The sequence below is a fragment of the Papilio machaon genome, chromosome 3 (assembly GCF_912999745.1).
Source record: "Papilio machaon chromosome 3, ilPapMach1.1, whole genome shotgun sequence".
NCBI lineage: Eukaryota > Metazoa > Arthropoda > Insecta > Lepidoptera > Papilionidae > Papilio > Papilio machaon.
This window is the reverse complement of record NC_059988.1, coordinates 6,120,564-6,131,487: the sequence shown is the minus strand read 5'-3', so window position 1 is coordinate 6,131,487 and position 10,924 is coordinate 6,120,564. Positions and strand designations below refer to the sequence as shown.

General features: G+C 33.0%; 2 protein-coding genes across 2 annotated transcripts; one reads left to right on the top strand and one right to left on the bottom strand.

Annotated features, from left to right (window-relative positions):
* Positions 1-1,094: 1,094 nt before the first annotated feature.
* On the bottom strand, positions 1,095-9,646 carry LOC106720419 (serine/threonine-protein kinase GA29083). The gene is made up of 14 exons (XM_045686428.1): positions 9,475-9,646; positions 9,180-9,389; positions 8,606-8,705; positions 8,337-8,531; positions 6,576-6,692; positions 6,030-6,217; positions 5,779-5,865; positions 5,230-5,384; positions 4,744-4,862; positions 4,341-4,440; positions 3,655-3,800; positions 2,792-2,941; positions 2,154-2,396; positions 1,095-1,785 (listed from the first exon to the last, which is right to left on the bottom strand). The coding sequence occupies exons 2-14, from the start codon at positions 9,386-9,388 to the stop codon at positions 1,729-1,731; spliced, it is 1,866 nt and encodes a 621-aa protein (XP_045542384.1). The 5' UTR covers position 9,389; positions 9,475-9,646; the 3' UTR covers positions 1,095-1,728.
* Positions 9,647-9,880: 234 nt separating this feature from the next.
* On the top strand, positions 9,881-10,924 carry LOC106720453 (ras-related protein Rab-7a). The gene has a single exon (XM_014515165.2). It carries the CDS (start codon positions 9,981-9,983, stop codon positions 10,605-10,607), a length of 627 nt encoding a protein of 208 aa, XP_014370651.1. The 5' UTR covers positions 9,881-9,980; the 3' UTR covers positions 10,608-10,924.

The following is a 10,924-nucleotide window of genomic DNA, read 5'->3' as shown; positions in this document are numbered from 1 at the left end:
CGAACCTCAATTTCTACACATGGCGGCCATTAGGAGGAGAATTTTTACGTGTTTGTTTATATTTTGAAAAATTATAAAGTTTTTTGTAACTAACGAAGTTTAGCGTAATGTTTAATTTTAAATCCAATTGTTTTTAAAGATATTGTTTTGAATGTTTCATATAAACGGTTACTTGTTCCATTGATGGACGATATTTTGCGACTTAAATATATATAAAGACTTTGTATATAATTTCATGTGATAATTACAAAACTAATCAAAATTGAATTAAATAGAGTTTTATATTTTAACTGAAATATAAAGACACAGTTGAATATTATTTTTTTAAACGGGAATGTTACAAAAACGGTTACGATCCTCAATTCTGCCATTAACTTAATTAAGCATACGCAGTTTATGTAATATAAAATAATTAAATAAGTGTCCATATGTTACAGCAACTTAAAGATATATATTTTATTTATAAATACCATATAATTTCTTTAACCCTATATCTACGAAATATACATTCCAGGGGACTATAAAATTGATATATATTTCATGTTTTGAACAATTAGCACTGCATAAAGTATTTTTAAGCCCCTGTAATGTACAATTACTTTGATAATGTTCTAAATAAATGTATCTATAATCAAATTCAATGTGAAATTATATTTACACACTAGCAGTTGCCCGCGACTTCATCAGCGCGGAATAAAAAAAATCTAATAATAAATATAGACTATATCACCCGAAATGGTGTTGCTTCCTAATGGTGATATAATTTTTCAATTCGCTTCATTAGTTTCGCAACCTATTCAATGCAAACAAACAGACAAACAAACAAATCTTTCGTATTTATAATAGTATAGACGTCACTGGTTGACAATTTCATTTATTGTCTATGGATTTTGTAAAGTTTCACGATACAAACATGTCTATTTTTGATAAGTCTGTAATTACAGACTTATAAAGATGAGTGTTTAGATATGTTTGTTGTAATTTTTCTTTTCCATTGAATTTTATTATAGTAATACATTTTAGGGAATTTTCTTTGTAATAATAAAAAAAAATCAATAAAATAAATTACCACACACTAAATTGTAAACCGTTTAGTGTTTCTATTAAACTAAATCTTAAATAAACGGCTTTAAATGAGGCGACTTAGAATTTATAATAAATTTTTGATGTTTTTTTTTTTCTTTTTTGTTTTTTTTTTAAATAATTTTATTAATTTTTGAAGCTTGCACACTACTATAAAATTCATTCTAAATTTCGCTGATTTTCAGAACACGTCTTGAATTATTTACATACGCGACGTTATCTGTGAACTTTCATTGCATGTTTTCAACATTTCCTATTGCAAATAACTGAAATAATCGTTGTCTTACAACAAAGATAAGGTGTTATTTATCAAAGTAATACTTTACAGCCACCATCATATACATTTTGTCATGCACCTTTTAAATAAAGACTATTTCGTTATTTCACTATGATGTATAAAATGGAAGAAAGTAAAAAAAGCGAGACAACTGCAACTTTACATGAATTTGTTTGATAAATTGAACAAAGACCAAATTTCTACGGTAGATTCATAAATTAGAGAATAACTTTGGTATTGGTGTAGTTAAAGGCATACAGAGCTGTGTTCGTGGCAGTAGCCTGTACTGTGGCATAATATATAGCATTAATGTGGTGTCCACGTCGTCAGGGCTCCGACATCGTGCCCCGGGGACTTCGGTCGCTCAGCTATGAGGAGTCGTCATCGTACCACGTGCGGAAGTCGCAGCTCTCGTCGTAGTCATCCTGAAATTAAACGTATACAATAACAGATTGGACCGTTGGACTTGTAATCTAAAAGTACTGTCGCGGAAATCCACGGCGTTCCACTTACAGAAAAATTGCCTTGTTCCTTGCAACGAGACATACTCCGATCTTCATTACAAATAACCAATGATGTAGCAGTGAGTTCCGCAAACATCGAAATAAAAATCGTCGTCTAAATGTGTACCAAACGACTGCAACATTTTATGTGGAACACCGTCAAATTCTCCGATAGTACGCAAAATTCCTTGTAACAACGCTTGTCAAAGTTTTTTATTTCCAATTCGAAACATAGCATAAATATTAAGAATGTAATGTCATTAAACTCTTAAGAATCAATGAATACAGACCGACATCCAGGCGTGGTCGAGCACATCCTCTGCAGCAAAGCGCAGGTCGGGCTGAGGACGCAGCATGTTGGCGACCAGGTCTATGGCGCCGGCGGAGACGCGCTCCCAGTGCGGCGCGGGGAACTCCAGCCGCGCAGACAGGATCGCGTCGAACAGCTTCTCCTGGTCACCGTCCGGAGATGAGAACGGCGGGAAGCCGCACAGCAGGATGTACAGGATCACGCCCGCCGCCCACACGTCGATCTGTACATCACAGTACCACACTCATTATACATATACACATGTAGATTGATCTTCCTCGATTAAAACTCTTGAACAAGGAAATTCATCTGAAAGGTAAAAATTATTTAATCCATAATGGACACAAAGCTCTCTTTAAACGGTCATACTGAGTGTCCATATTGAATTCTTCATTTAGGTACAGTATATAATCTTTACAAAAATATTAATATAAATAAAAGTTAGGTACGTGTAAATAAGTATTATGTGTATAATTTTTTTTAAATATCTTGGCGGCCAAAGGTGATCAGCGCACTGCGCAATGCCCTCCCCCAGTATCCTACTTAACCTAAAATTGTGTTCTGCGCAGCGACTCACACGAACTTAAGACCCGACATTATATCTGAAAACATTTATACCTTTAGTCCATAACCGGTTTCGAGGAGTATTTCTGGTGCGACGTATGTGGGTGTGCCGCAGACAGCGTGCAGCGGCCGGTGTACTTCCACCGCCAGTCCAAAGTCTGCTAACTTCAGGCCGCGTATGCTGCCGTCCCCACCCACTTCCACCTGCACATCCCCACCACTTCACTTCTCTTATTTCACTCACCTCACCGTCATCTCATACCACTAACACGTTAACAGTAGATACAATCATTTTCTATAGTAGGAAATAGATCTAAAGTGACAGACGAAACAACTTATAGGCAGACAAGTCTGCTGTAAGCATGGTAGACAATGATTAGTATAATTCTATTCCTCTTCTTATCATTTCTTATAAGAAAGAGTTGGGGGGGGGGATAGGGACGTACAGAAAAGAGAAGATCTCTGTATGGCTCCTCTTCTATTATGTTGGTGATCTGGTCGTTTTACTATTTTAGCAGAATCAGATTACCGTTTGCTCCTTTGCCACCTTATACTATAAAATTTATATCCATTTAATATTTCTAATCAATTTAAGAATTCGCCGAAATAACGAAGCGACCGCTGCCCATCGACATGAGTAATTGAAGAGGATATTTCTCCTTCCTGTGCTTCCCCACCTACGTCAAATCTATTTCCCATCATTGCCTTACAAGGGTAGGAATGGAAAGGGGGAGACTAAAATTAGATCACTTGACGCCTGTCTTCTATGTTGTGGTATTACACTGGTCAATTCATATTTCACGATACGTATATTGCTACAAATCTGTTAAGCCTTCAGGAGAGGGCAGTTAGAAAAAAAAAATATTTTAAATATATGGCCATAACCGTGGTAATGATTGTTAATAAATGTTTGTTACCAATAAGTTTTCTGGTTTGATGTCGCGATGCACGATGTAGAGTGAATGAAGATACGCGATGGCGGATGTTAGATGACCAATGAGCAAGCGCGCCTGCGGCTCTGAGAACTTACACACGGCCGCGATGCTATCAAATAGGTCGCCACCTACAAATGTACAATAGTTCAATATTTTTATATATTACCAAATGTACATAATGTTAATCCTTTTCATTAGGTACATAAGTAGAAGTTAATAAAAAAATCGTTAAACATGTATGTAAACGGATCATTGAAAAGTACATAATATAGTGTTCTAGTGATCACGAAAGTGTAAACTTTAATGTATTATATGTTAGAATGAATAAAGTAGAAATTTGGATGTAGTCCGCAGAATAGCTATTGTATGTATTTGTTTTTTTCGTGTACTATTAATTGTAATTTTCTGCAAGTAGTTTGCTATAGGACTAACATGTTCATAAGAACCAAAATCTATATAAAAATAAAGATTTTTTTATATAAAACTTACAATGTAATATCGTAAAAATTTAAAAATATACCTAACTAGATTAGTTTTTATATTTTTATTTTATTAAAGTATTTATTAGTTTACTTTTTATAGTGTATGAATAAATTGCTACATATATTATTAATATTAAATTATACATGACATGATGTGAATACATAATGAAAGTATATAAAACATACCGCCTACGAGTTCCATAACGAGGAACAACCACTCGGGACAGTCTTGTTGCTCTATAAGGGAAACAATGCGTGGATGGCATAGCTTTCTCATTACACGAACCTGTTTCAAATTAAATTAAACAAAGCTAAAGATAAATATAGCACAAACTAAACATAAAAACTGCTAACAGTCACATATAATAATGCGAAATAATTCCAGTAACATCATTAAGGTCCTTCACCCTAAAGAAGGGCCCTGGAGGGCCCTAAACTAGTCTTTACAGACTATGGATATTGTTTCACGAAATTTTAAATTATTTAAATATAGCATAAGTTTATATTAAATTTTATTACATATTTTATTCAATTAATTTTTAACTATTTGATTAGATTTATAAATAATGATAAAAGTATAAATTCGTACCTCTGCTTCAACATAATGCTCTTTGCCTTTGCATTTTGCTTTGTCAATTATTTTCAGTGCATATTCCTTTCCGGTATTCTTGTCTCTGCATATTCGTACAACAGCGAAGTTGCCGTCACCTAAAGATTACCAAATTCATTAGACCAATTTGGTAACTTTACCGAATCTATATTGCGTAATTTTTAATGTATACTACAAAAAACTGTATACAAACAAAAAAAAATAAAACAATAATATATATGAAAAATAAATCACAATGTATATCGCATTTGTGTAATGTATTCTGCAGAAGTGTGTAACATAGAAAACAGGGTGAAAAGGCGCCTACAGACGTTACACTATCTATTCCACTGGACAGGCTATAAGCCGTGTTTTTTGTGCCCATTTGATTTTCATCATATTGGTGTTATCTCAGATAGTATTGGAAACTCTAATAATAGCAACAAACTATTCAACGATTATCTGTATATATTAGTGTGTACTTACCAATAATTTTGCCAACGGAGTACTTGAGAGAAAGCGGGTGAGGTAGCAGCTGTGCAGCGGCTGGCTCAGTATCCCGGCTCTCGGCGCCCCCCACACCTGCAGCAGCCGCCGCCGCACCGCTCGCCTTCACCGGCATACGGGGCTTCGGACCCGATCTGTTAAATCAATTCATTAATAGCTATCAAAAGGGATCGTTCAATAAACACACCATGTTTTAACATTTTTTTTTAAATTATTCAAACTTTCGTGAGACATTACCACAAACTAATATAGGAACGGCTAAAACTCTCACGTACATATGGCCGGTGTCGGCACCGATTAGTTTCGAGCCCATCGGGGGGCCCCTAATCAGTGCCGACACCGGACATATGTACGTGAGTATTTTAGCCGTTCCTATATTAGCTAAATTATTTGTTTGCATTGTACAAGCTTTGAAACTACTGAACAGATTTGTTTATTCTTCTTTCTATTTTTATTAGTAGTTTTTTTTTGTAATTCCGCACGGATGAAATCGTGGGCAATTTCTATTGTAGAATGGTTATTGTTTACCTGGAATTTCTTGAGATTGGGGTTTTTCTACATTGTAAGACAGCTTTGCTTTCTTCGAATTCCAATTCAAAATCTTCCTGATTAACTCTATAAAAAGTGAAGGAAAAATAAAAATCAATAAAAAAGGACTATATATTACAGCAGACGAAAGAGAATACAGCGTCTGTATGTAATATGAAAATAATAAACTACATATGTAACATAATGCTCTCCAATAACAAATGTATGAGTTACAAAGATGGCAAAATAACCTCTCATTTCCGTAGGCAAAGAAGACATCTTCATCTTCAAAGAAGTGGTGTAATGCGGAGACAGCAGTGCCCGACTGTGTGAACACTTTCCGCACACAGCCAGTGTCCAACTTTATGCATTCGGTTATTGCGGCCAGCGCATGCTCCAGTGTCGGGCTGTTCCTCTTGTTTAAAAGTAATCTGCATACCTATAGTAGATTTAATTAGAAATCAGAAATAATAAAATTTTATAAAGCTCTCTAAAGTTTTATAAAGCTGTAATGACAGAATTATTAAAAACAGACATGTTTGTATCCTTAATTAAAGTACTGAAACTTTATTGACATTGTCAGCCAGTGATCAATTCAAAGTAAATGAGATTAAGTTCGAATTTCGAACAATGAGTAGTCCATAGACAAAGTTTTTTTTAATTGTAAATAGCTTTGTGCGTATGTTCTCCATATTAACTTTAATTGTGTAACATTTCACGTTCCTCAGTTTATTCATTTTTGTAATGTGGAGGAATTTTTTTCTTCACTTGTACAAAAAAAACTAATAAATGAATACCTTTCGTGGCTTAACTCCATTCCTAATAATTGTTACTATGCGTGGTCGGACCACATTGTCACCTGCAGGACTCACTCGTGCTGTCCCATTACCAGTAGTATTGTTACTACCATTTGTCTGAAACACAATTTTTTTTTTTCATATCATTCATCATCAAATAAATTTTATATATATATATTTTTTAACATATGTTTATTTAATTAAATATGAATATAAATAACATCATTACAACAAACAGTGCAATGATAATATCATGTTTTTGTTTTGTGTCATAAGCAATGTTTGAATACCAGAAGCAATCCAAATAATGAATATTGAATGCTCCAAATACAAATTTGACCTTGATTAGAATTTCATAATAAATATTTACTGTTTTGTTATTTCATGGAGTACCTAATAAGTTATTATACATGGCATTAGATCCAATTTCCTCTAACACAAACATGGCAGTTGAGTTTTCAATACCGCTGCCAATCGCTATTGTCAAAGACAAAATGGCGAAATTCAAATAAGCACAAGCATACTGCAGCTTACAGCCTCTCCGGAAGAATATAGTGGTCAATGCATATATTACAATTAACAATTCTTTCATGAACTTAATAAGACATTTGAATTACTTTTTGTTTCTGGAAACTATATTTTAGTGAATGGAAATATTCATAGTATAAAAAACAATTAATTCAATAACAGAGCCGATTAAAAAATGATTACATTTATGTAGAATGTAGGATGCGTAGAAAAGTAACATATTGTTTGTCATTAATCTTTATTATCTATGATTAGACATTGCAACATCTGACATCAGCAATTTATAACAGAGTAATGAGTATTTCTGTAATATGACTAAGTACGAAATTATATGAAACCTATTCTGTCAACAGTTAAGTAGACAAAACAAGTACTAACAACTTAAAAATGTCCTTAATATTAAGATCTTTTTTTTTGTGTTATAAAAATTACTTTTTTTTTCTAAGCATTATTTACTTGTACAATTTTTCATGACTGATAGGCTTGTTAAAGTCTTACATTATCCAATATTAAACGATGGATAAACCTAAATACAAACACTGTAGCACATTTTAAGCCATAAAGTGCAACAGAGTGAGAACACAGTTATAATTGCAACAATTAAATTCATGCTACACTGAATATTGCAAATTATATGTTGGCAACAGTAAAATATGGATTTAAACTATGAAATATGGTAAAAATTTATTCAATAATTTCTAATATACATTTTTAAACCATCTGCCGTATTTAAAGGTTGGTTTTCCACTTGATTTTTATGTTTTGTAATGGCTGTGTGAGATAAGTATTAAAGATGTTTCAATGTAAATATCTAATTAATACTTTATCAAAATGTTAGTAACCAATTAATCCATCAAAAGCCAGATAAAAAAAACGAATCAAAAGAATTCGTCAGTAAGCTGTTGTAAGGTGCTTTAGTGGATAAATAGACTATATATAGATTATTAAACAGTGGTATTAGAAATTGTTAGTTAAATTTAAAGTACTCAAAAATCTAATAAGACATAATGCAACATTCTAAAGAAAGGAGAACTTGATATTTCATATCATTATGCATTGAATGTTAATTGTTGAAGGAACAATGAACAGCTTTAAGATACAGATTTCCGATACCATGGTTGAGGGTTCCAATCCCACCATCTCACTATTGATTAATGGGAATAAAAGAAAAAATATTAGAAAACTAAAAAAATCAGGTAATAATTGAATAAAATTAAGAGAATAATTACATACTAGTAAGTAACGGGACGGTCTATTGTTAGCTCTTGCAGGTGACGGACTGGCACTATCATTTAAAGACTCAGGGCCACTAAGTCTAAAAGATTGTGGCGTTACTGCACTAGCTTCGTAATCTAACCGTTTAAAAGGTTCACCAAAACCACTGCACACATATGATTGTCCATCCTCCAGATCATCTAATTTTCCTATCTGAAAGGAAATTAAAATAAATTATTTAAATTACATTGCATTAAAAATAAATATTTAATTAAGTAAACACTTACTTTTCTACCTTCAAGTGAATAAATTGTTCTTACACCACTCGGTAAAGTAACATTATCAACTAATGCCCTAGTCAAATCTGCAGTCAAACTATCAAATGATCTGAAACATTTATAAGAAAATAAAACAAAGTGATAAAGTTAATTTTCTTTAGAGATTTTTGTAGTTTTTAAAAAACTGCTAAACCCATGTAATATAATTAATCTGGTGATAGAATTGGCTAGTTTGAGACCCATTGGTGGTCTTTCTACAGGGTGAGTAATAAAAATACCTTAATACCTTGCAACATTAATTTATCAAAAAGTTATTGAACCCAGCATAAAACAATTTTGTATATAAGATCTACATTAAATGATAAATAAAACAACTTTACACAGTTATTCAGAAATAAACAAGTTAAAACATATCTTCAAACAGCTAAAACTTAAAAAGTGTAATAACTCGATCAAATACAAAGTGTTTAACGAGTTCTAGTCTGTCTGTCGCAAATTTGTATACAATAGGTAGATATAAAATACCTATCAAAGTGAAAGTTAAGTACATTTTCATACCAAGGAATACATTTTAATGTGTTACCTGTATCGTTCTGGCAAGACTGGAATCGTGACTCCTGAATAAAATTTGTCACCGTTTCGAAAAAACCTTATTCGTTTTGCTTTTCGTGCGGAACCCACAGTATTGCGTGGATTCGTCCTAGATTTTATTATTTTCATATCGCTTAGATCCTTTTCAAGTTCACATACAGAACTCGATCGGCTCCCACTTCGACTGAGGTTATTCTCCATTCTTTAATAGAAAGTTAATGTTAAACTAAGCCAAAAATTTGTTAACGGATAGTCCTTTACTTTAAAAGTAATCCATTAAACCTCACCCGTATTTTCTTGGCACGTCTTAGCAGAAAGTATAATTATCCAGTTAATAAAAAAACATCACTTAATCGTGTCTCATTCTATAATTTCCTCAGGAAAGCTAATATTACAAAAACTTATTGGAGTAATTGTGATCCTGTATTTCATGAAACACGGAAATCTGCGGAAATCAGCGCAGACACTACACAGATAATAAACTTTATAAACTAAAGAGATATTATTAGCTCATGATAGAAGTTATAATATTTCCAATAGAAATTAAATACATTTAAATTGTTTCTTTTGAGTATTGAACAGTCCGTTATTAAATTCCATAAATTGTATAATTTGGTTTATAGCACTGAACTTTTAAATATAATTTAAATACAAATTATTCAATAAAATATAGTCTGTTATGGCAACATCAGTAACAGGTGACGCATTTATCAATTTCGTTTTATGTCAAAAGAACAGACAAAGAGTGAGTTAAAATTGTATTTTTACACATTTTATAATATTTTTGTGCAAAATGGCATCGAGAAAAAAGGTTTTATTGAAGGTCATCATCCTTGGCGATAGTGGCGTTGGTAAAACTTCGCTCATGAATCAGTTTGTCAACAAGAAATTTTCCAATCAGTACAAGGCAACAATAGGCGCAGATTTTCTCACAAAAGAGGTAATCGTCGATGATAGGATTGTAACAATGCAAATTTGGGATACTGCTGGTCAAGAGCGTTTCCAGTCGTTGGGGATGGCCTTCTTTCGCGGAGCGGATTGTTGCGTTTTAGTATTTGACGTAACGGCCCCCAATACCTTCAAGTCCTTGGAAAGTTGGCGAGATGAATTCTTGATACAAGCCTCACCCCGTGATCCGGATAACTTCCCGTTCGTCATTTTAGGCAATAAGGTCGATTTAGAAAATCGTGGAGTATCAGCTAAGCGTGCGCAGCAGTGGTGTCAGAGCAAAAATGATCTACCTTACTTCGAAACAAGTGCCAAAGAAGCCGTGAATGTAGAACTAGCCTTCCAGACTATTGCTCGTAATGCTTTGGCTCAGGAAACTGAAGCAGAGCTGTACAATGAGTTCCCAGATCAGATCAAGCTTAATGCTAATGACAATGCTCGCAACAGAGATGGGGATAACTGTGCCTGTTAGACTTCCAAGTTAATAACTCATTTATCAGCAATATAATAGTGTCACCATTTTTATAAAATTACTTTAATAGATTGTAATATTATTGTATAAGTTATATTTTCTTTGTGGACATAACTATATACATGTGAAATTGTAAAAGGGTAATACAAATCACATGATTTCTTTGCTGTTTCTTTGTTATGCACATATCAATTGTGTAATGCACATAGCTAAATTAATTGAGTTTTTTTTTCTAGTGTAGAGGCACTATCATACTCAAAGTACAACTTATACTTTATGTTTCACAATAGTATAATTATGCCACAAATCTTTTAACA